This window comes from Entelurus aequoreus, linkage group LG01 (assembly GCF_033978785.1).
Source record: "Entelurus aequoreus isolate RoL-2023_Sb linkage group LG01, RoL_Eaeq_v1.1, whole genome shotgun sequence".
Taxonomy (NCBI): domain Eukaryota; kingdom Metazoa; phylum Chordata; class Actinopteri; order Syngnathiformes; family Syngnathidae; genus Entelurus; species Entelurus aequoreus.
Genome location: NC_084731.1, coordinates 421211 through 448372, shown reverse-complemented (window position 1 = coordinate 448372; position 27162 = coordinate 421211). Strand labels below are relative to the sequence as shown.

The 27162-nt window shown below is 39.1% G+C and overlaps 2 protein-coding genes across 10 annotated transcripts; both read left to right on the top strand.

The window, feature by feature from the left end:
• Window positions 1-219: 219 nt before the first annotated feature.
• lg01h1orf115 (linkage group 01 C1orf115 homolog) lies at window positions 220-4465 on the top strand. 2 transcript variants are annotated; one of them, XR_009826391.1, is made up of 3 exons: window positions 220-807; window positions 3981-4184; window positions 4350-4465. XR_009826391.1 is itself a non-coding variant. In XM_062049179.1 (3 exons), the coding sequence occupies exons 2-3, from the start codon at window positions 652-654 to the stop codon at window positions 4101-4103; spliced, it is 279 nt and encodes a 92-aa protein (XP_061905163.1). In that variant the 5' UTR covers window positions 223-379; window positions 516-651; the 3' UTR covers window positions 4104-4465. The 2 variants fall into 2 exon arrangements, 1 of the variants encoding a protein (XP_061905163.1); XM_062049179.1 differs by having other exon boundaries at window positions 223-379; window positions 516-807; window positions 3981-4465.
• A 9446-nt stretch (window positions 4466-13911) lies between these two features.
• lipt1 (lipoyltransferase 1) lies at window positions 13912-24484 on the top strand. Of its 8 annotated transcripts, none has more exons than XR_009825256.1 (6): window positions 13917-14227; window positions 15750-16307; window positions 22429-22650; window positions 22719-23233; window positions 23308-23435; window positions 23473-24484. XR_009825256.1 is itself a non-coding variant. In XM_062041402.1 (4 exons), exons 2-4 carry the CDS (start codon window positions 15788-15790, stop codon window positions 23183-23185), a joined length of 1209 nt encoding a protein of 402 aa, XP_061897386.1. In that variant the 5' UTR covers window positions 13917-14227; window positions 15750-15787; the 3' UTR covers window positions 23186-24484. The 8 variants fall into 8 exon arrangements, 1 of the variants encoding a protein (XP_061897386.1); XR_009825255.1 differs by having other exon boundaries at window positions 22719-23270; XR_009825257.1 differs by having other exon boundaries at window positions 22719-23435; window positions 23473-23701; window positions 23739-24484.
• Window positions 24485-27162: the final 2678 nt, after the last annotated feature.

Below are 27162 nucleotides of genomic sequence, written 5' to 3'. Positions count from 1 at the left end.
AATGAGATGAAAAAGTTAGCAAACTTAAGTTAAACTTAAGAAATAAAAGAAGACAATAATGCATCCTATATCTTTAAGAAGATGTGATGACGACTACATGGAAGCTTATCATGTAATGGATGACTGAGTTCCAACTGTACTTTACTTGGCTTTTATTGGTCTGCAGGTGCGTCAGAAGCTCCGCCCACAACAACATGAGCTTGTGATCCCTCAGGCTGGAACGGACAACATTGAAGGTTCTATTTAGTGAGTTCTATTGACCCTGAGTACTTCAGTTGTAGCCTTCCAACATGTGTTGGACGGTGTCGCCCACCCTGATAGCCTCATGCAGACTTGGAAGAGGACTACATTTGGATGATCTTCAATCAAGCACATTCAAGTAGGAGCGTCTTTTTTACAAGGTTTTGTTGTTGACTTGGAGACAAGTTGTGTTGAAAACACACACCAGTCTTTTCCCAGACGAGTATGGAAATATCTTATGACATTCTTCTTCTAATCCTGCATTTGTGCTGAAGCCCACAGAGGTCCTCATAAAGTCTTCAGAGGTCCTCATAAAGCCCACAGAGATCCTCATAAAGCCCACAGAGGTCCTCATAAAGTCTTCAGAGGTCCTCATAAAGTCTTCAGCTGAGGACACAAACTCTGCCAGCCATGGGAACAAAAGAGAAAACCTCCAAGGAAGTTTATTTTTCTGTCCTGCCAGATAAATATCAACCTTTGATCGAGGATGAAGGAATGGAGGAAAGACCTGAAGAAAGGTTGAGAAGGAAGGAAGAGAGAAAGAAGAGGAGGAAGAAGTACAGGAGGGTAAGAGAAAGATGCTCTTCTTATATATTAGTGACCTGTTTAATTACACATTTGATCTAACCATCAATATTATTATTACCATACAATGTTCGTTTATTTACAACTAAACTATCTGAAACACTTCAGTAGCTTTTTAGCAAAAACAAAATGGAGACTGGCTGATACATACTGGACATTTTTTGTAAGGGCATAAATAAATAAATATTAGATACAAACAAGTAAGTAATTGCCAATACATTCATCTCTTATTTGTATAAAGTGCAACACTTTAGGTGGAATTAACAAGAGGAAACATTCTCTGCTCTCACTCAACGTTCAAGGAATGTACAATAAAGTTACAGTAACAACATTGTAACAGTAATAATAATGATCATGGAATGTACAATAAAGTTACAGTAACAACATTGTAACAGTAATAATAATAATGATCATGGAATGTACAATAAAGTTACAGTAACAACATTGTAACAGTAATAATAATGATCATGGAATGTACAATAAAGTTACAGTAACAACATTGCAACAGTAATAATAATAATGATCATGGAATGTACAATAAAGTTACAGTAACAACATTGCAACAGTAATAATAATAATGATCATGGAATGTACAATAAAGTTACAGTAACAACATTGTAACAGTAATAATAATGACCATGGAATGTACAATAAAGTTACAGTAACAACATTGTAACAGTACCGTATTTTCCGCACCATAAGGCGCCCCGTGTTATTAGCCGCACGTTTAATGAACGGCATATTTCAAAACTTTGTTTACCTATTAGCCGCCCCGTGCTATTAGCCGCACCTACGCTACGCTAAAGGGAATGTCAACAAAACAGTCAGATAGGTCAGTCAAACTTTAATAATATATTACAAACCAGCGTTCTAACAACTCTGTTCACTCCCAAAATGTAATGTGCAAATGTGCAATAACAAAAATAGTAACACTCAAAATAGTGCAGAGCAATAGCAACATCAATAACTCAACGTTGCTCATACGTTAGTGTCACGCAACACACAAAATAAACATTTAAAGCTCACTTTCTGAAGTTATTACTCATCTACAAATTCCTTCGAATTCTTCTTCTTCTTCGGTGTGCTTCACTTGTTTTTTGACACCATCTGTGATGTGGACGCGCATGCAGTCGTAGATCAACAGGAACGGCGCTGCGTGAAAAAAGTCACCCGGTGTCTTCGCGTAAACGTCTATCAACCACTCGCTCATCTTTTCTTCATCCATCCATCCCTTCGAGTTAGCTTTTATGATGACGCCGGCTGGAAAGTTCTCTTTTGGCAAGGTCTTCCTTTTGAATATCACCGTGGGTGGAAGTTTCTGGCCGTTAGCATGGCAAGCTACAACCACAGTAGGACGACTTCTCATTCCCTGTGGTGCGAATATTCACCGTACATGTTCACGTTGTATCCACAGTGCGGTTCACATGAATATCAAAAGTCAGTGGAACCTTGTACGCGTGTCTCTTAGTAGGAGACATTTTGTTGTCTTTACGGAAACACACAAATGAAATGAAATATCCGCGAGCTTCTTCTTCTACGGGGGCGGGTGCTCACCTTGGCGGTTGCTTACAGTAGAAGAAGAAGCGCTTCCTCTTCTATGGGGGCGGTTGCTAACCGTAGAAGAAGAAGCACTTCCTCTTTTACGGGGAAAAAAGATGGCGACTGTTTACCGTAGTTGCGAGACCTAAACCTTATGAAAATAAATATGAATATTAATCCATATATAAGGCGCACCGGGTTATTAGCCGCACTGTCTGCTTTTGACAAAAATTGTGGTTTTTAGGTGCGGCTTATGGTGCGGAAAATACGGTAATAATAATGATCATGGAATAGATTTTTTGTAGAAAAGGCTTCACAGAGAACTGAGAAGTTTATGATAATGTCTTGTCATGTTTGTTTTGACCTTAGTCAGCCACCGTAGGTATCAGCCGTTCTCATTTTGATGACTGATGGTGACTTCAGTAACATTTAACGTCCTTATCATAAACTTCATATAAAGTCTGCTGTTACTAAATACAATGTTTTCCTATTTCTAGTATTGTATAATCCATTGTTTCCCTTTTCAAATCTAAGGCGCACTTAAAATCCTTTCATTTTTTCAAAAATGTACAGTGCACCTTATAACCCGGTGCACCTAATATACGGCATCATTCTGGTTGTGCTTACCCACCTCGAAGCAATTTTATTTGGTACATGGTGGAATGATGGCAGTCACACATAAGAGATACATGTAGACTGCAATATGACGCCAGTAAACAACACCAACACAATGTTCCATTGAGAATACAGAACATTACACACGGTGCTCAAAAACCTGTCAAAATGTTTTAGTAGGACTTTGGTAAGCTATGAAGCCACACCACTTGATGGCATTAAACATACCAGTATTACTATGGTGTGTGTATAAGGACCACAAAATGGCACCAATTAGCAGGCATATTATCTGGTGTTTTGTTTCACAATATTATGCAAAAGCAACTTTTCTTACCTTCTGGTACCTGCTGATCTGTATTTGGGATCTGCATGTGTCCTGAAAATGTGCGCGTATCCACCTTTGTAGTCCGTGTCTCTATCTTCTTGTTATGTGACATTCATGTTGCCATTTCTAATATAAAGTAGTGTAAAGTTCTTACTTATATCTTTCAGTAAACTCACCATGAAAGCACTAAAACATACCGGTGTAGTGACTTTACATTATTCACCCAAGGAACTTTACTTATTAGAGAGTTCCGGTCACAGGACACATTTCGGGCGTTGCTGTTGCACCACGGATGAGGAGATGCTGCTCCGTTATTGATTGAAGTAAAGTGTGAATGTCATTAAAACAGTTAGCGCCATCTTTTGACACTTCTTCCACTCCCGTCCTTGCACGCTACACCGCTACAACAAGGAGAAGACGCTGTCCAAGTGGAGGCACGTAAATAAGAGCGTCCCCTGAAGCGACTGTCAGAAAGTGAGTTGAAGAAGAAAATAATCATAATAATATAACCCCTTTAATGCGCCTTATAATCCGGTGCGCCCTACGGTCCAAAAAATATGGTAATTGTTTGGTATGTTTCACGTGCATTTGAGACAGAAATGATGAAAAGGTATAGAAGTGAGAAGTTTGACCTTGCAGGTTACAGAAGACTAACAGAATGTTTCCTCCTGCGCAGAACCTGAAGAAGGTTTGCACTTTCAGCTGGCGATGTTTGCTGTGCGGCCTGCAGAGTCTGACGGCCTCCTGCTCCATGCCCCTGGCCACCATGGCCGTGGTGATGGACAACCAGCGAGCATGACCATGGTGTGCATGTCCACCATGCCCCTGGCCACCATGGCTGTGGTGATGGACAACCAGCAGCATGACCATGGTGTGCATGCATCTTCACTGGGTGATGGAGGACCAGCAGCATGACCATGGTGTACATGTCCACCATGCTGCTGGCCACCATGGCCGTGGTGATGGAGGACCAGCAGCATGACCATGGTGTGCATGCATCTTCACTGGGTGATGGAGGACCAGCAGCATGACCATGGTGTACATGTCCACCATGCCCCTGGCCACCATGGCCGTGGTGATGGAGGACCAGCAGCATGACCATGGTGTGCATGCATCTTCACTGGGTGATGGAGGACCAGCAGCATGACCATGGTGTGCATGCATCTTCACTGGGACTTGTTTGGATGAATGAGTGCAGCCAAATAATAGACAATAATAGCATAATAACACCATTCCAATTGAAACATTCAGAGAAGCAATCAACAGAGCAGTTGAGACTTGTCTTCTTGCTAAATGTCAAGAATGTTTGTTGTTGTTTTTGTAACTTTCCTCAGAGTTGTTGTGTGTCATCACTGTCAGACCATGTGGACATACTTTAGTAGTCTGACAGATTATTCCTCTACCTTTTGGATTGAATTTGAAAAAATAATTCAATAAAGCTTTCTGAAAATAATCCTATCATTTCTGAGTGTCCGTGTAAAGCTCAGGTGTCAAACTCAAGGCCCGGGGGCCGAATCTGGCCCGCCACATCATTTTATATGGCCCGCAAAATGGTAATAATATACTTTAATAAAGAATATTTTCCTACTAAATATTTGTTCTTAATATTTTGACATTGAAAAAATACATAAACCGCATGCTTATCTTTATTTAAATATCTTTTAAAATGTAATATCTAATAATGCAACAAAATGTTGGTTAGAGTCATTTTATTGAACATTTTTTAAATTTTGAAATTTCTCCTCTTGCTAATTCCACCTAAAGTTGGTTGCATGTGAATGTATTTGTCATTACTTTCTTCTTTGTACTTAATTCTCTCACAAGAAATACCTGTAGTGTCCAGTATCTAGTTCACAGTCTCGATGGTTGATTTTTGTTTTGTTGTTTGCTAAAATGTTACTTAATCTCACAGAATGGTTGATGATTGCCTCGTCAACCACACATTCTCCATTGAATGGAATCGTTGTTGAAAGGAATCGTTACACTCGTACTCTTTTGATAAAACATTTGCTGACCTCTGACCTAGAAAATACCTCTTATTCTTTTGATCCACAATCAGTGTTAAGGATTATCTTTATTACCTTCCATCTTTCCTTTGATAAGTCAGGTGTAAAAGCAAGGAAGAAACATCTTTTAACTAGATCTGAACAACACACACCTTGTGATACTGTGTCATTATTTATTTAAGAATAACTGCACTGAGTGTGGGTGGAAAAACACACATTCAGTATTGAAATAGCCACAAAGAGTCAACAACTCCAGGAGTCGCCGGCAGCAGCAAAACTTCACTCTTGCTACCATCTGAATGATTTGAAAGCTTCCTGACTGCTGCTCATGATCACAGCTACAGGAGAGACATCTTTCAACTGCTCCTGGTCCTGCAAGAGCCACACAACAGGTTGCCTAGCAACCTCAAGCCATGGTCTGCGGGAGTTTGGGAGAGTTTGGAATGTGTTGCGGTGATCTTGTTTGACGGGATGACACCTCTAGTTGGGTTTTGATCGGCGCAAGGTAGAAAATATACAAGTTAAAAGTGTCGGCAGTCACTAAAGAGGCAACCACCGTCCGCAGGCTGCTACAGCAACTAAGCCAGAACCCGAGCTAAGTGGTCTACTTCTTAGCCCGGAACCCTCCCCTCGGTCTCCACAAATGAGTTCCTGCAAACAGGATATGAAGCCAAGCAGGAAATCACTTTGGTCTTAAAGAAAACTGACCACCTCATTTCAAAAGTGGACAATAGAAATAGACAACCTAGATCAAGCATGAAAGTGTGGCAAGTCATGTGGAAAGATGTCAAAGTGGTTTTCATCCCAGTTATGGCTGCCATAGATTGTTTGACATCTTCATGAGGAAAGATGTCAAAGTGGTTTTCATCCCAGTTATGGCTGCCATGAGAGTGGAACAGCCAATAATCAATGAATTTGCCTCTGGAGTTCATCATTAATTATATCAGTTGTTTTAAGTAGACTGTCCATTTTACAGTAAAAACTTCACATTTATAAAAATGTTACTGTAAAATAGGGACAAGCAGTAGAAAATGGATGCATGTAAAATAGTGTTTTTTTGGGGAAAAGCTTAGTTGCCAGAGTTTTTTTTACAACTTTTTATTGTTCATGAAAAACAGTACAAGTTCTTTTTGAATTCTGGCAACTTAGCTGCCAGTTTTTCTACCATAAAAACCAGGAAGTTCAGAATGAGTGTGGGGTCCATAATAAACCGGAAGGGCTCTTCAGGCCCGTACCCTTCCCAGTCAACCAAGTACTGGAATCCAGAACCGCGGCACCTGGTGGCCAGCTGTCACGGCGCAGGCTCGAACTGGCTTTTCCCCGGCAACTGGGACTTCCAGCACCTTCGCGGGCAGCTCGCCAAGACACGCCCCTGCTTGCGTTGGCCGCATCACGCCCACATGCCGGCAAGGCTGTGGGCGATCAGCAATCTGCACACCTGGAGCTGATGAGCAGACATGCCTTCATAAGCCTGCACAACCTGCCATCCCTCGCCGGAATATAGTCTTCTGTACCTTAAGCCGATAACCCAGCTTTATGCTCTCTCTCTCTCTCTCTCTCTCTCTCTGCGTTTTCCCCTCCGTGTTTCATTGTTCTTCCTTGTCGTCCTCCCCAGCAATCTGCCTTCGTAGCCGCGTGATCGAGCTATGCGCCTTGACTTCTCTTTTGGACTTTGGACTGCCACCCTCGATCCTCAACCCCTCGCATGGACACGGACTCTGACGCCTCTCTCTCGCCGTGGATCATCTGCCTGCCCCACGGACTGCCTTCATGCCTTGTTCCTCCTCTCGAGTCAACACTTCTGGTAAACACTCAGCAATTAATTCCTACACATAGTCTAGCACCATACACAGTCTTGGATTTTTCACAAACTATTCTCCAGTTAATTAAATGATATTGTTAATTATTTATTATACTGTTTATATATACATATAATAAATACATAGAGCAATATGACCCCCTTGTGGTCCTGTGCTGTCACAACTCCCTCCTCCAGCCATAACACCAGCAGCCAGTTGACAGTGTAACTGGGCCATCATCCAAAAGGTGGACGGGCGGGAGGGAACAAGGGGCTGGTTTTTGCAGGCTTAATCTGACTGACATGGTATGATGGGTGTGTTTAAGGCAATTTAAGACAGACTGACACAGAATTGATTTGGTATACGGGGAACGGACCTACAAACCTGGGAGCAAGTTTCTTAGATTTCACCTGAAATGGAAGATTCTGGGTGGACAACCAGACTTTCTGACCAACGACATATGGGGGTTGGCGGCAGCCTTATAAACAGACTGGCGTTTGAGGTTACTACTAACTGGCAGCGTTGTACCAAAGCTAGGGCGGACGGGGGAGTGGACTCTGGGAGAGAAGAAGGGAGAAGCGGGGGTTGATGTTCCAACACAATGTGATGGGGTGACAAACGATAGATGAAGATGGGAGCGTTTTATAGGCCATCTCCACCCTCAAGAACTGTTTAGATCATTATGTGGGACTTTTAGAAGACAGGCACCGCAGTTTGGTCTCCAGTAGTTGGTTCACTCTCTCTGGGGGTGGAAGCCTGAAGAGAGGCTGACCATAGACCCCAGCAAGCCACAAAACTCTTTTCATAACTGTGATATAAATTGCGGTCCCCGATTGGACACCACATCCTGTGGAAACCCAAAAATGTAAAACACATTGTTAAGCGGGTCATTTTGGAGAACCTGTCTAAGACAGTGAGCACCACAGTCTTCCCCTCAGAAGGTGGCAATCCAGTGAGAAGCAGTCTCATTGGCTGGCAGTAACATATCCTTCATCATATTGGGCCACCAAAAGTGTTCTTCAACCATAAATAAGGTATTGTTTACCCCTGGTTGGCATGCAGTCCTATTAGTATGTGCCCAACATTGAATCAATAACAGGAGTTACCTCTAGTCCCACCTCTGACTTGATCCCCAAGACCCCACTGTAGGGCTGAGACTAAACATGAGTGCGGCAAAATGGTCTTGACTACTTGTTGGAGGAAAATATGAAATAGTTCAGGCAATTTGCAGAATAAATAAAGTGTGGTTGTCATGTCTGTTGATCATGTTTTTGTTTAGTTATGTTCTGCTTGGTTTTTGGACACTTTTTAGTTCCTGCTTTCACTCCCTTGTCTTGTCACCATGACTACTCACTAGTTTCACCTGTCTCACGTTTTGCACTCGCGCACCTGTCACAAATCATTTCTGTATTATTTAAGCCCATTGTTGCCAGGAAGTCAGCCTGGCGACATTAACTCTGATACCTCCATGATTACGCGTCCATGCCATAGTTCTATGATATTTCCATGCTTGACCAAGTAAGTTTTGTTTCATGTCCTTAGTCTGTTTATGTGTTAATTTTGTTTATAGCCAAGTTTGTACTTCCGCCCTTGTGCGCGCTTTTCGTTTGTTCTAGTGATGGGTCGATGAGGCCTCATGAAGCGTTTCGACACATTGCAAAACTGTATTGATACTGTGTCGATACTGTGTCACTAAATACTGACATCTGCTGGACATTAAAAATCCCTACAGGCAACCTATGGGCCGACTCAACTGACACTGATTTTATGACCTAGTATATACAATAATATAAACCAAGTCATTGTGTTTCATTTAGGATTATTTCATATCTTCATTTAAATAAAAATATATTTTTATCTTTTTTAGATTCAGTCAATAAATAATGTGAACATGTATCGTGACTAGGAAGGTAGAAGGTGGGGATTGAACCCCAGTAACCAGCAACCCTCCGATTGCTGGCACGGCCACTCTACCGACTTCGCCACGCCGTCTTTCCTGTAACCTTCTCTAATAACAGTAGTGATGGGTCTCACAACACAGATGCATCGGCACATGCGTCGAGCAGCTCATAGAGCGAAACCCTGTGTCGGTGCGCGTACCGCTTTTAGAAAGTCACGTGACCGATCATGAGCTGCTTTGGTCACGTGACCGATCATGAGCTGCTTCGGTCACGTGACCGATACGCGAACTGTATCGCACTGACGCCTCTGTGCCCTGTGAGCCACGTTCCCTCGAAGGTGCGCGCCTGCGCAATTGCGCAGTGCTCAAGCGTCCTCCGCGCACACCGTGCGCCGCACAGCCAATATATGCCGCGCACCAAATCAAACCCATCTGAATTCTAAACAAATTAAACACATTTATTCTGTGTAATTTTGAAATGCAACTTTGAGTGACAGTGACAACAAGCGGCCCTAACGGTGTTCGTCAACAACTAAGCGTTTAAGGCCACACAAAAAGTCGGACAACTCAAACACCACACAAAGTTACACTATGACTCCTCAGTCATACGTGTGCTTATTTTTATGTCATTTATTATTCATATTAATTTATTGATATTAATCATGGAATGCTGTTAGTCAATAAATAATGTGAACATGTATCAGAACAGTGGTTCTCAACCTTTTTTCAGTGATGTACCCCCTGTGAACTTTTTTTTAATTCAAGTACCCCCTAATCAGAGCAAAGCATTTTTGGTTGAAAAAAAGAGATAAAGAAGTAAAATACAGCACTATGTCATCAGTTTCTGATTTAGTAAATTGTATAACAGTGCAAAATATTGCTCATTTGTAGTGGTCTTTCTTGAACTATTTGGAAAAAAATATATAAAAATAACTAAAAACTTGTTAAAAAATAAACAAGTGATTCAATTATAAATAAATATTTCTACACATAGAAGTAATCATCAACTTAAAGTGCCCTCTTTGGGGATTGTAATAGAGATCCATCTGGATTCATCAACTTCATTCTAAACATTTCTTCACAAAAAAATAAATCTTTAACATCAATGGGACATGTCCACAAAATTTTTTTAGCTGTCAACACTGAATATTGCATTGTTGCATTGTAATGAATGGAATAGCCTACTTGATTTGATGTTCAGTTTATGAACTTACATTCATATTTTGTTGAAGTATTATTCAATAAATATATTTATAAATGATTTTTGAATTGTTGCTATTTTTAGAATATTTTAAAAGATTAAGATTAAGATTAAAGTACCAATGATTGTCACACACACACTAGATGTGGTGAAATTTGTCCTCTGCATTTGTCCCATCCCCTTGGGGAGCAGTGGGCAGCAGCGGCGCCGCGCCCGGGAATCATTTTGGTGATTTAACCCCCAACTCCAACCCTTTGTTGCTGAGTGCCAAGCAGGGAGGTTATGGGTCCCATTTTTATAGTCTTTGGTATGACTCGGCTGGGATTTGAACTCCAACCTACCGAAAAAATCTCACGTACCCCTTGGCATACCTTCAAGTACCCCCAGGGGTACGCGTACCCCCATTTGAGAACCACTGTATCAGAACATGGAAATCTAAGAGAATGTGTTGTAAATGATGATGCTTGTGGACTGGGTTTTTTTTTTTTTTTTACATATTTTTATTAAAAAAAAACAGTTTTTCCAAAGTATTAAATTTTAAACGATTTCTCTTTTTGGTTATAATTTCTCCAGCTGTAGAAAATACCCGCTCACAGGGCACAGAGGAGGCGGGAGTGCAGAGGAAATGAAGTGATAGCTGGAAGAGGTTTGGGAAGGTGGTTTTCTGTTGGTCCCAGTATTTTAATGGGTCCTGGGACCTAGCTACATTTCCCTCTGCCAGGTACCGTTGGACCTCTTGTATGGCATCTACAGTAGAGTTTTTTGTCTGCCTTCCCACTTCCATATCCAGATGTTTCCAAAGGTTATCTTAAAAACAAAAACTATGCATTTTATTACATGATTTCAAACAACAACAAAGAAATAATGCTGAATAAATGCCTGAAGTGGGTGCAGACAGTTGTTCTGCAGATGGTCCTGGCAGGGGCTCATTTGTGTGTCCCATGACAGACGCACATTCGGAGCGTAGGCGAACGATGGCGTCATTTAATTTAAAAGAACTGCGGAACCCGAGTGATTTATATTTGGGGTCAAGAAGTGTTGCTAGGGTCAACACACTTAATGACTCCAGATTGGAAGCAGTGTCTGTGACTCCACGCTTCAAATTTTCATGGAGGTGTTTGGCTGCCTGTGTTTGCAAGGTTGAAGCACTATGCTCTAGTGCAAGGTACAGCATTTTCATCATCGGGATGACCTTTGACCCTGACACTCGCCTCTCCTCAGACAACTCCACTGTGGCTTGATGGAAAGGAGCAAGCACAATAAGTGTTTCTCCTACGATGTTAAACTCATCAGCTGTAAGTGGAGTCAAATCTGTTTTTAGAGAGGCCAGAGATACCCACACTGACTCCTTCTCATCATGTAGCCTTGACAGCATTTCATATGTGCTGTTCCAGCGTGTTGCCACCTCATTGATGAGTTTCAGGGTTGGCCGTCCCATCTGTTGCTGCACTTGAGCAAGCTTTTCCTTAGCTGTAGTGCTCCATCTGAAGTATGTGACAATGTGCCTAGCTTTGTGTCTGATGGATGCAAGTGTGGGGATCTGGTCACATGATTTTCTAACTAATAAATTAAGACTATGTGCAATGCAAATTGAGTGTCGAATTTGGAGCTGTCTAGTGGATGCAATCATGTTTGGTGCTGCGTCGGTCACAAAACACTTTACTTTATTAGTTATGGCCCAGTCTGCCATCATGTCCCTTTTGACCTGGGCCAAATTGTCAGCAGTGTGACTTTGTGGAAAGTATTGCACACCCAACACAGATGTACACAACTGCAAATGATCATTTATGTAGTGGCAGGTAAGAGCCAAGTAAGCCTCCATGTTTACAGATGTCCACATGTCAGCTGTTCTACTCACTGCCACAGCTTGCTGTACTTCCAATTTCACTCCTTCCCGTTCCTCCTCATATTTTGTCACCAGCATTTTTTTGATGGTCTGAAAATAACACCAAGTCAAACCAAAAGCAACTCAACGTATTTAATTTAAATATTAAATAAATTGGATGTATCAACTACAACTTTAGATCATTTCCACACAAACCTTTCTGGTAGGCAAAACATATGATGGCTCAAGGACCTGCACCAGTTCCCTGAACCCTTCACTCTCCACAATGCTGAGGGGCTGGCAGTCATTCACAATGAACTTCAGCAGAGCCTCATCCAGCATCTGCTTCCTGGTAGCTTGATGGTTAAAAATGAGATAAAGAAGAAGGGAATTAATTGTCAAAAAATAAACGGAGTAAGTTGTAGAATGGCTGTATACCTGAGTTTATCCTGGGTGTCTCTGGAACTTCATTTTCATGCCTGGCCCTATGATGCCTCAGCATTGAGGAGGTGGATTTGTTTATGTACGACAATTCTGTCGAACAAATGCGACATTTAACCTGCAGAAAATATGAATAGTAAACTAAGAATCATTTTGAAGAGATTTTGAATTCTAATAGATCAAGTGGAAACTTTGAGAGAAGAGGATGAAACGAGAAGGAAATAAACACCAATACCTTATTATCCGGTATTTGATCAAAATAGTCCCACACGGCGGAATTTTTTCTTTTTCCCTGAGGCTGCTCCATGATCGACGACGATAAATGATAAATGGCCAACAAGAGAAGTGCGCCGATTCTGTTGCCAGGTGCATCTCGTTGACAGATGCGCCGCTCCCTTATAAACACAGTTTGGCGCGCACGCGTCAGTGCGATACAGTTCGCGTATTGGTCACGTGTCCGGAACAGCTCATGAGCAGTCACGTGACAAGAACAGCTCATGAGCGGTCACGTGACAAGAACAGCTCATGAGCGGTCACGTGACCAAAACAGCTCGTGTTCGGTCACGTGACTTTCTAAAAGCGATACGCGCACCGACACAGGGTATCGCTCTATGAGCTCGACGCATGCGCCGATACATCTGTGTTGCCGGACCCATCACTAGTTTGTTCCTTTTGTTAGTGTTTAAATAAATATGTCCTTACCTTCACGCCTTGCCCGCTCCAACTTTCTTTTGCATTCCGTGAAAACAAACCATCCCATAGTCCACGCATTGACAGTGGTAACATTTATTTCATGTAGCAGTTGTAGGCAATGAGTGAGCAGACATAGAACATAGAACAGAAGTAAACGTGGAGATGAACCACAGTAAAGAAGAATATAGTTAAGGTCATAGAACACAATAAAAGTGTCAGGATAGTTGGAATAAGGAAACAAAAAGGTAGAGAGTATTACAAAGTCCAGAGGAGGGAATAGAAATAGGAAGGAAGAAGACATTATTCCTAGAATGAGATTAGGACATACCTGTATGTCACAGAATTTGCAAAAAATATTTTTAACCCAAAATTAGAAATGAGATTATCTCCCACGGCACAGTGGTTGAAAAACACTGATTCAATAGAGAAAAGGAAATACTGGGAAATAAGTTAGCAAAAGAGAAGGTTTGGTTAGTAGTGGAAGATTTTTTAGGATTGCACTCACAACACGAAAGTTACAAAGCATTACATTAAAAGAAGAAAAAAAGACTGGGTTAAATAATATAAAAAATATATATAAGAGGGTTCCATCTCGGTCCACACTCCATATCAGAATTATTATAATATAATATAATAGTATAATATATTGTACGGAATATGTACTGAACTGTGCAATCTACTAATAAAAGTTTCAATCAATCAATCAGAAGGTGGCGGTAATGCACACCAGAAGGTTGCATGCCAACCGCCATTAAACCACAGAAGAAGAAGAAAACTCCATACTGAAGGGGACGCTAAGGCTGTAATGCAGCAAAGTATTGCAGAAGAAGAAGAAGAAAACTCCACACTGAAGGGGGCGCTAAGGCTGTAATGCAGCAAAGTATTGCAGAAGAAGAAAACTCCACACTGAAGGGGGCGCTAAGGCTGTAATGCAGCAAAGTATTGCAGAAGAAGAAGAAGAAGAAAAGAAGGAAGCGTCGACCTTCTACTAGTTAGCAATAAATAATACTAGTCAGCAATAAATAATCCTCTGTGGCGTCTCTTCTTGCCTCTGACACGTAAGAAACTTCATTTATGTGACAAGATGTTGCCTGCGGAGGCTTGTGGGGAATTCAGTTGTACAAATGAGTGTTCGTCCATCTATCCATTTCTACCGCTTGTCCCTTGTTCGTATTTGATCCAAATGTAGCAGAGCTCCACAAAGTGAGTCTAGAGCTGAACTTCACGTCCAGGTGACCCTGAGCAAGACACCGAAGCCCAAAATGCTCCTGCTGAGTCGGGACAAGCGGTAGTAAATGGCTGGATGGGTCGTGGACTTTGCATGGCAATGTGCTTGTTCTTAAAGTGCAATGACATCATAACTTTATTCAACAAGGACAAGTCCCTGACGTCACACAATAGTGTCATGTGTTGTTTATTCAACAAGGACAAGTCCCTGACGTCACACAATAGTGTCATGTGTTGTTTATTCAACAAGGACAAGTCCCTGACGTCACACACTAGTGTCATGTGTTGTTTATTCAACAAGGACAAGTCCCTGACGTCACACACTAGTGTCATGTGTTGTTTATTCAACAAGGACAAGTCCCTGACGTCACACAATAGTGTCATGTGTTGTTTATTCAACAAGGACAAGTCCCTGACGTCACACACTAGTGTCATGTGTTGTTTATTCAACAAGGACAAGTCCCTGACGTCACACACTAGTGTCATGTGTTGTTTATTCAACAAGGACAAGTCCCTGACGTCACACACTAGTGTCATGTGTTGTTTATTCAACAAGGACAAGTCCCTGACGTCACACACTAGTGTCATGTGTTGTTTATTCAACAAGGACAAGTCCCTGACGTCACACACTAGTGTCATGTGTTGTTTATTCAACAAGGACAAGTCCCTGACGTCACACACTAGTGTCATGTGTTGTTTATTCAACAAGGACAAGTCCCTGACGTCACACACTAGTGTCATGTGTTGTTTATTCAACAAGGACAAGTCCCTGACGTCACACACTAGTGTCATGTGTTGTTTATTCAACAAGGACAAGTCCCTGACGTCACACACTAGTGTCATTTGTTGCAAAGTTGTCACTTTTTGTTTATCACTGCTGAAATGTTAAAGGGCTTCTGTGTTATAGAAAAACAGTTTTGGTTTGGATTTGATAATTTATGAATACACAAAACACTTTGAAAGTGTATTTTAAACAACCATTATGATATTTACTATTACAGTAATAATGGATGAATGTGATTTTAGAATATTGACATTGACAGTGTTGCTAGTTACTACCTACTTTAATTTGAAGCTTATTCCTATATGAACTATATTATATGCACTTATTTTACAACTATATTATATGCACATATTTTACAACTATATTATATGCATATATTTTACAACTATATTATATGCACATATTTTACAACTATATTATATGCATATATTTTCAATCTGTCAGATTGTTGTATGACTAAATGGCTTAGCACAATCAGATGTTAAGAGTGCCTTGGATAGACATGAATCCCAAGGCAGAAGTGAGTGAACCCTCACACTACCAACTACTCACTTGTGTTTTCATTGCAGGTCATTCTTGAACTTTGCGTTATGTGGAGTTGACCACCATGTGGTCCTACATTGGAAGGAAATGGCCTCTCTTCAGAGGCTCTGTGGGGGGCTGCAGTTGTCCAAGAGTCACTCAGGTGACTCGGGCCTGTAGTAGTCTGCTGACTGACAGCAGGAAGGGGCTTGTCCTGTACTCCCAGTCCACAGACATATACGAGAACCTTTCCCTGGAGAACTGGATAGAGGACAACGTGGACCTGGAGCAACGCAACATCCTGCTGCTGTGGCGCAGCAGGCCAGCCGTGGTCATTGGCCGACACCAGAATCCCTGGCAGGAGTGCAACCTGTCACTCATGAGGGATTCAGGAATAACTTTAGCCCGAAGACAAAGTGGTGGAGGCACGGTCTTCCATGACCTAGGTAACCTCAACTTGACCTTCTTTGCTTCGAAGAAGGCGTATAACCGCCAGAGGAACCTGAAGGTCATCACAGAGGCTCTGAAGTGTCTTCGACCTGGACTGGAGGTCGAAGCCACCAAAAGGTTCGACATCTTTCTGAAGGGGCAGTACAAGATCTCAGGTGGGTTTGAGGTAGGCCTGGGCGATATGGCCTTTTATGAATATGTGGATATGTTTAGGCATATATATGTGGATATGTTTAGTCCATGTCACGATACACCATATATATGTGGATATGTTTAGGCATATATATGTGGATATGTTTAGTCCATGTCACGATACACCATATATATGTGGATATGTTTAGTCCATGTCACGATACACCATATATATGTGGATATGTTTAGTCCATGTCACGATACACCATATATATGTGGATATGTTTAGTCCATGTCACGATACACCATATATATGTGGATATGTTTAGTCCATGTCAGGATACACCATATATATGTGGATATGTTTAGTCCATGTCACCATACACCATATACATGTGGATATGTTTAGTCCATGTCACCATACACCATATATATGTGGATATGTTTAGTCCATGTCAGGATACACCATATATATGTGGATATGTTTAGTCCATGTCACCATACACCATATATATGTGGATATGTTTAGTCCATGTCACCATACACCATATATATGTGGATATGTTTAGTCCATGTCACCATACACCATATATATGTGGATATGTTTAGTCCATGTCACCATACACCATATATATGTGGATATGTTTAGTCCATGTCACCATACACCATATATATGTGGATATGTTTAGTCCATGTCACGATACACCATATATATGTGGATATGTTTAGTCCATGTCACCATACACCATATATATGTGGATATGTTTAGTCCATGTCACCATACACCATATATATGTGGATATGTTTAGGCCATGTCACGATACACCATATATATGTGGATATGTTTAGTCCATGTCACGATACACCATATATATGTGGATATGTTTAGTCCATGTCACGATACACCATATATATGTGGATATGTTTAGTCCATGTCACCATACACCATATATATGTGGATATGTTTAGTCCATGTCACCATACACCATATATATGTGGATATGTTTAGTCCATGTCACGATACAGGATATATATATGTGGATATTTTGCCTTAGCCTTGAATGAACACTTGATGCATATAATCCCAGCAGTATGATGATTCTATGTGTCTACATTCAAACATTCTTCTTCATACTGCATTAATATATGCTACTTTTAAACTTTCATGCAGAGAGGGAAATCACAACTAAGTCCATTTAGCAAAAGTGTATTTATTAAACAGTTATTAAGCAGTGGCACAAACAGAAAGTGCAAGATTGTCAGAGACATTTTAAAACAAGCTATTAGTGCACTTTTGTGCATGATGTCACTAAGATGACATATCAAAACAACACTAAATTAAAGTACAGAACGCCACTACAATAGTTTAAAACAAATAAAGTGCACTTTTGTGCATGATGTCACACAAGATATTTCAATAAGTGTCAAATAAAAATGAGCTGCATAATAGGACATCAAATAGTGTATGTCCTTCACTATGTGGTAGGTTCCTGCGGACGTTATCTCCTTCTGTTGTTGACTATTTGTTTCATACGGTGTTGATGTGGAGATGGTTTCTTGGGCATTTTGTGGGTGTGGCACCGACCGCAGGTGTTGACATGCGGAGTTTCAAGCACTCTTCATTCTCTAGCGGGTGACTTTTCAAATGATGCTAAAAATTAGCAGTAATGTTACTTTTTGTAGCAACGCTTTTGCCGCATACTTGACATATTACAGTTGTCTGTTCAACATCTTCCCGCTTGAAGCCAAACCACCGCCAGACGATGGACCCCGCGCTGTTTTCATGGGAATTCCTGCGACCCTGAAAGGGACAAGCAGTAGAAAATGGATGGATGGATGAATTCTTCTTCCTTCATTTGTTACCAGATTGGCAGCTTCTTTCTCTTGTATTACCACTCACACCGCTAACATCACAGCTAACGTCACCCATGCCGCTACCTCTCTGCTGGGCGAGGGTGTATGACGTTGCACACGTGACAGTATGTGACGTATGTAAGAAGGTGCACTTGTTTTATGTCTATGTGAGAAGGAGAGACAAGAAAGAGTGAGAAGAGCCTGTAGTGTAATGCCCGCAGCTAAAAGCAACTGCGTGAGAACGTATACTCCAATATCACCATGTAGTCATTTTCTATATCGCACAGAGACAAACACGCGATATATCCAGTATATTCCATATATCCAGTATATTCCATATATCCAGTATATTCCATATATTCAGTATCTTCCATATATCCAGTATATTCCAGACATCCAGTATATTCCAGACATCCAGTATTTTCCATACATCCAGTATATTCCATATATCCAGTATATTCCATATATCTTGTATATTCCATATATCCAGTATATTCCATATATCCAGTATATTCCATATATCTAGTATATTCCATATATCCAGTATATTCCATACATCCAGTATATTTCATATATTCAGTATATTCCATATATTCAGTATATTCCATATATTCAGTATATTCTATACATCCAGTATATTCCATATATTCAGTATATTCCATACATCCAGTATATTCCATATATCCAGTATATTCCATATATTCAGTATATTCCATACATCCAGTATATTCCATATATCCAGTATATTCCATATATCCAGTATATTCCATATATTCAGTATATTCTATACATCCAGTATATTCCATATATCCAGTATATTCCATATATTCAGTATCTTCCATATATCCAGTATATTCCAGACATCCAGTATATTCCAGACATCCAGTATTTTCCATACATCCAGTATATTCCATATATCCAGTATATTCCATATATCTTGTATATTCCATATATCCAGTATATTCCATATATCCAGTATATTCCATATATCTAGTATATTCCATATATCCAGTATATTCCATACATCCAGTATATTCCATATATTCAGTATATTCCATATATTCAGTATATTCCATATATTCAGTATATTCTATACATCCAGTATATTCCATACATCCAGTATATTCCATATATCCAGTATATTCCATATATTCAGTATATTCTATACATCCAGTATATTCCATATATCCAGTATATTCCATATATTCAGTATATTCCATACATCCAGTATATTCCATATATCCAGTATATTCCAGACATCCAGTATATTCCATACATCCAGTATATTCCATATATCCAGTATATTCCATATATTCCATATATTCAGTATATTCCATATATCCAGTATATTCCATATATCCAGTATATTCCATATATCTAGTATATTCCATATATCCAGTATATTCCATATATCCAGTATATTCCATACATCCAGTATATTCCATACATCCAGTATATTCCATATACCTAGTATATTCCATATATCCAGTATATTCCATACATCCAGTATATTCCATATATCCAGTATATTCCATATATTCAGTATATTCCATATATCCAGTATATTCCATATATTCAGTATATTCCATATATTCAGTATATTCCATACATCCAGTATATTCCATATATTCAGTATATTCCATACATCCAGTATATTCCATATATCCAATATATTCCATATATTCAGTATATTCCATATATCTAGTATATTCCATATATCCAGTATATTCCATATATCCAGTATATTCCATACATCCAGTATATTCCATATATTCAGTATATTCCATATATCTAGTATATTCCATATATCCAGTATATTCCATACATCCAGTATATTCCATATATCCAGTATATTCCATATATCCAGTATATTCCATATATTCAGTATATTCTATACATCTAGTATATTCCATACATCCAGTATATTCCATACATCCAGTATATTCTATACATCCAGTATATTCCATATATCCAGTATATTCCATATATTCAGTATATTCTATACATCCAGTATATTCCATATATCCAGTATATTCCATACATCCAGTATATTCCATATATCCAGTATATTCTATACATCCAGTATATTCCATGTATCCAGTATATTCCATATATTCAGTATATTCTATACATCCAGTATATTCCATATATCCAGTATATTCCATATATTCAGTATATTCCATACATCCAGTATATTCCATATATCCAGTATATTCCATACATCCAGTATATTCCATATATCCAGTATATTCCATATATCCAGTATATTCCATATATTCAGTATATTCCATATATCTAGTATATTCCATACATCCAGTATATTCCATATATCCAGTATATTCCATATATTCAGTATATTCTATATATCCAGTATATTCCATATATTCAGTATATTCCATACATCCAGTATATTCCATATATCCAATATATTCCATATATTCAGTATATTCCATATATCTAGTATATTCCATATATCCAGTATATTCCATACATCCAGTATATTCCATTGATTCAGTATATTCCATACATCTAGTATATTCCATATATCCAGTATATTCCATATATCCAGTATATTCCATATATTCAGTATATTCTATACATCTAGTATATTCCATACATCCAGTATATTCCATACATCCAGTATATTCCATATATCCAGTATATTCCATATATCCAGTATATTCCATATATCCAGTATCTTCCATACATCCAGTATATTCCATATATCCAGTATATTCCATACATCCAGTATATTCCATATATTCAGTATATTCTATACATCCAGTATATTCCATATATTCAGTATATTCTATACATCCAGTATATTCCATGTATCCAGTATATTCCATATATTCAGTATATTCTATACATCCAGTATATTCCATATATCCAGTATATTCCATATATTCAGTATATTCTATACATCCAGTATATTCCATATATCCAGTATATTCCATATATTCAGTATATTCTATACATCCAGTATATTCCATATATCCAGTATATTCCATATATCCAGTATATTCCATATATCCAGTATATTCCATATATTCAGTATATTCTATACATCCAGTATATTCCATATATCCAGTATATTCCATATATTCAGTATATTCCATACATCCAGTATATTCCATATATTCAGTATATTCTATACATCCAGTATATTCCATATATTCAGTATATTCTATACATCCAGTATATTCCATATATCCAGTATATTCCATATATTCAGTATATTCTATACATCCAGTATATTCCATATATCCAGTATATTCCATATATTCAGTATATTCTATACATCCAGTATATTCCATATATCCAGTATATTCCATATATTCAGTATATTCTATACATCCAGTATATTCCATATATCCAGTATATTCCATATATTCAGTATATTCTATACATCCAGTATATTCCATATATCCAGTATATTCCATATATCCAGTATATTCCATATATCCAGTATGTTCTATACATCCAGTATATTCCATATATTCAGTATATTCCATACATCCAGTATATTCCATATATCCAGTATATTCCATATATTCAGTATATTCTATACATCCAGTATATTCCATATATCCAGTATATTCCATATATTCAGTATATTCCATACATCCAGTATATTCCATATATTCAGTTTATTCTATACATCCAGTATATTCCATACATTCAGTATATTCCATACATCCAGTATATTCCATATATTCAGTATATTCTATACATCCAGTATATTCCATATATTCAGTATATTCCATACATCCAGTATATTCCATATATCCAGTATATTCCATATATCCAGTATATTCTATACATCCAGTATATTCCAGACATCCACTATATTCCATATATCCAGTATATTCCATATATCCAGTATATTCCATACATCCAGTATATTCCATATATTCAGTATATTCTATACATCCAGTATATTCCATATATTCAGTATATTCCATACATCCAGTATATTCTATACATCCAGTATATTCCATATATTCAGTATATTCCATACATCCAGTATATTCCATATATCCAGTATATTCCATATATCCAGTATATTCTATACATCCAGTATATTCCAGACATCCACTATATTCCATATATCCAGTATATTCCATATATCCAGTATATTCCATATATCCAGTATATTCCATATATCCAGTATATTCCATATATTCAGTATATTCCATATATCGCCCAGCCCTAGTTTGAGGGCAGTTATAACTACAAGAGTGAATGGGATTCTTATTTTCTTCTCTATGTAATGTTATGTTGAGCCAGGAAGTGCATCCAGAATTGGCAGGAAGTCATCATACCACCACTGCACACTCCTGCATTCAGCAGACCAATCTGCCCTCTCCACCGTCTTCCGCTCTTCCTGCCAGGGTCTCCGCAGCAATGCCACGCCCAGTGTGCCCTCACCTGTGGCCAACCTGCTGGACGTTGACCCCAGCATGCAGTGGGAGGAGCTGCTGGATGCACTGGCCAATCAGTACAGTGCAGGTATTGAATGTCTGTTTGGAAGCTCACTTTGCCACCTTCAGATGGTTTTCTTTTGCATTGTTCCTCAGAGTTTGGTGTCAGCTCTGCAAAGAATCCTGTGAGTCCTGCTGATGAGTCAGCATTTCCGGGTGTCAGCAGGGTGGCCGCAGAACTACGAGGGTGGGACTGGATGTTTGGAAAGACCCCAAAGTTCAGTGTCCAAACACTCCTGACAATGACTGATAACACTTCATCAGCTGAATGCACGGCACTTCTTTGTGTGGAGGTGAAGAGTGGCGTGATTGACAAGTGCCACTTGGACCTTCCTCCTGACTGGCTTCCACCTGGCCTCAGCAGCAAGGTGAGCAGAGTGCTGGAGGGAGAGCAGTTTTGTCCACAACGCATCGCTGCGTCCTTTGCTGTGCTGTGGCGCTGTGAGAGCAGCAAACACTGTAACAGACTTCAAAGACTGTGTGACGCCATCTTGGCTGCCATGGGTGAACACAAACATAAGGGAACATTAGCTGGGTCCCAAGTCAGGGCTGTCACCATGTAGGCCTCCTCTAGGTCAAGTCAGGGCTGTCACCATGTAGGCCTCCTCTAGGTCAAGTCAGGGCTGTCACCATGTAGGCCTCCTCTAGGTCAAGTCAGGGCTGTCACCATGTAGGCCTCCTCTAGGTCTGTTCACACATGTCTCACTTCTGACACAAGTCAGGGCTGTCACCCTGTAGGCCTCCTCTAGGTCTGTTCACACATGTCTCACTTCTGACACAAGTCAGGGCTGTCACCATGTACGCCTCCTCTAGGTCAAGTCAGGGCTGTCACCATGTAGGCCTCCTCTAGGTCTGTTCACACATGTCTCACTTCTGACACAAGTCAGGGCTGTCACCATGTAGGCCTCCTCTAGGTCAAGTCAGGGCTGTCACCATGTAGGTCTCCTCTAGGTCTGTTCACACATGTCTCACTTCTGACACAAGTCAGGGCTGTCACCATGTAGGCCTCCTCTAGGTCTGTTCACACATGTCTCACTTCTGACACAAGTCAGGGCTGTCACCATGTAGGCCTCCTCTAGGTCAAGTCAGGGCTGTCACCATGTAGGCCTCCTCTAGGTCTGTTCACACATGTCTCACTTCTGACACAAGTCAGGGCTGTCACCATGTAGGTCTCCTCTAGGTCTGTTCACACATGTCTCACTTCTGACACAAGTCAGGGCTGTCACCATGTAGGCCTCCTCTAGGTCAAGTCAGGGCTGTCACCATGTAGGCCTCCTCTAGGTCTGTTCACACATGTCTCACTTCTGACACAAGTCAGGGCTGTCACCATGTAGGCCTCCTACAAAAGTTAACATAGTTGAAATAATCAAATACGCCTGAGGTATGAGTGACCACAACAAATAGGGAAGTGTCTTGACAAAGTCCTCATTTGAAGGAGCCCTCAAACCTTCATGTCACCCTTTAAGAGTTTCATTTCAATCCCTAGTTCTTTCATACACATACCTGGATGTTTGCCATTTTATGTTGTGTGTGTGTGTGTGTGTGTGTGTGTGTGTATACATAAATGTATATTTGTGTGTGTGTGTGCATATATATGCCTGTTTTTTTAGCGTGTCTAATGCACATCCTTCCACTTTGTTTGCGGCACTTGGTGGAAAAGGTTTTGAGAGCGATAGTGTGGGTCAGTGGCACTCTAAAATGTATGTTTTGGTATTTCAATTTTCTTTTCATAAACGGATATTGAAAACAAAGAAGTCTGTGTACGTCGCAACCATTCGTTTTTTTGTTTGTAATAAAAATATTATTTTACGTAAGTCCATTTCTCCCGTTCTTAACTTTGATAATAAAAAACGTATCCTCAACCATTCTCTTTCATCCAATTTAAATGTTTAAAAAAATGGAAAATGGGAATCAAAACGAGTGGAAAAGTACTTTCTCTATTGGCGGTTCAAAGTTTGGACATACCGTATTTTTCGGACTATAAGTCACAGTTTTTTTCATAGTTTGGCCGGGGGTGCGACTTATACTCAGGAGCGACTTATGTGTGAAATGATTAACACATTAGCATAAAATATCAAATAATATTATTGATGTCATTCACGTAAGAGACTAGACGTATAAGATTTCATGGGATTTAGCGATTAGGAGTGACAGATTGTTTGGTAAACGTATAGCATGTTCTATATGTTAGTTATTTGAATGACTCTTAGCATAATATGTTACGTTAACATACCAGTTGGTTATTTATGCCTCATATAACGTACACTTATTCAGCCTGTTGTTCACTATTCTTTAGACATTTTAAATTGCCTTTCAAATGTCTATTCTTGCTGTTGGCTTTTATCAAATACATTTCCCCCAAAAATGCCACTTATACTCCAGTGCGACATATATATGTTTTTTTCCTTCTTTATTATGCATTTTCGGCCGGTTCGACTTATACTCCGGAGCGACTTATACTCCGAAAAATACGGTATGTGAATATTGCACATGCACAGTGTCTTTTGTGTGAGTGACCCTGACCAACAACAACAACAACAGAAGAAGATCGACTGGTGTTGTGCCAAAATGTGGTTGCCTGCCAAAAATGGATTCCCTTCGCAGGAGCGCGCACCAGAAAGTATATTGTGTGTATTCATTTATGTCAAATTCTCAATAAATGTAATATTTTGATATTCACACATCGCATATTTACACACTCATATTTGACTAGAATGAGCATTACATATATCAAAATCAAGTAGCTACTGTACTGTTTACTTGTTGAAATACCATTTTTAGAGCTCAAATATACCCAAACCACCACTTTGCTGCTGTCAAAAATTGATTCCAGATAATATGAACAAAATGTCAAAGCAATTAATGTCAAAACAATATTATACATTTTGAAAATGTGAACGATAGCAAGAATGTACCTACAAATTTCAGAAAAGTTCACTCGCAAACACTTTGTTGAAAAAGTTTTTACTGTACCAAACGTCTAACTAACTAAGAAAAATCACCGATAAAAAGTGGAAAAGTGTCCCTGAAGGTGTTGGTGTGATGTCATTCTGTGACACAGCTCCAGTATGTGCTGAGAGACAACATCTTTTTTACTTTTGTGTCATGTTTTCCTTCTTCAAATTGGTCAACTTACAACTATTTACAGTGATATATATATATATATATATATATATATATATATATATATATATATATATATATATATATACACACATATACATACACACACACACACACATGCATTAATACAGTATACATATATACACACAAACACTCAATTTGACATATCAATGAACATTACTATTTTTAATAAGTTACAGTAATATATAATTTATATATATATACGTATATAATATGTATATTATATACATATATATGTATATACATATGTATGTGTATTACATAAACACACACAAACTTACTTTGAGCTATAAATAACATAATTCCAGCCATCCATCCATTTTTATACCGCTTGTCCCTTTTGGAGTCGCGGGGGGTGCTGGAGTCTATCTCAGCTGCATTCGGGCGGAAGGCGGGGTAGACCTTGGACAAGTAAATATCATTATTTATAGTGGTCAGAGTGTCCGCCCTGAGATGCGTAGGTTGTGAGTTTCTGTACTTATTTCTCAACTGTTTGTAAATGTTGCAATTTATAAATGAAGGTTTCTAAAATAAAAAAATGGTTTGTCCAAAGCCTCCACTTCCGGCTCCTCCACGTCATGAACTGTGTCACAAAAAACTTGTTCCGGATGTAAAAAGAGACACTGCGCATGTGCGGTCTACGCATATGTCCAAACCTTGAACCGGAAATAGACAAATGACTTTTGATTCCCATTTTCGATTTTTTTTAAAACATCATTAAAATCGGATGGCAGATAATGGATAACGATCTGTTTCAGTTTTTTTGTTTTTTTTTTTAAACCAAAAATCGGGAAAAGTGGATTTTTATGTAAAACTATTTTTCTATTCCAAACGAAAAACGAATGGCCGCGACGTAGACGAAGCACAACTACGACAAGATTCACATTCTGGAAATAAACCATATCAAAAGACAACTGAATTATGTAGAGTACAACTATCATTTGTACTACTACGCTACACGGATAAACATATAAAGTGTGGCGTTGTCTGTTATGCCTTTATTCTGATATAGCATACAGGATGTCCCCGACCGGATGTTACGTAATGACGCTTGTTGTTGTGACACACTGAATCCTGTGCTACACTGAGTGCTGGTCGGAATAAACATTGCTTGTATAAACCGTCTGATCATTACAACCATAAAGTTGGTCTTAATACATAATATATATATATATCAGTATACAGTTGTTTGTTGGAACTAAAGAATGGCAATTCCTGAAATCTAAAGTGACAATTATTATTTTGTCTTCTAAAGACTTCATAAAATGGTCCCCATTAACTATAGAAGAGATCTAAGTTGGCATTTAACATAGAAATGTTTGTCAACATTATTATGCTCCAAGCAACATTTTTTAACATATAAATGTCGATTTCTGAAAGTAAAAACTACATTTTC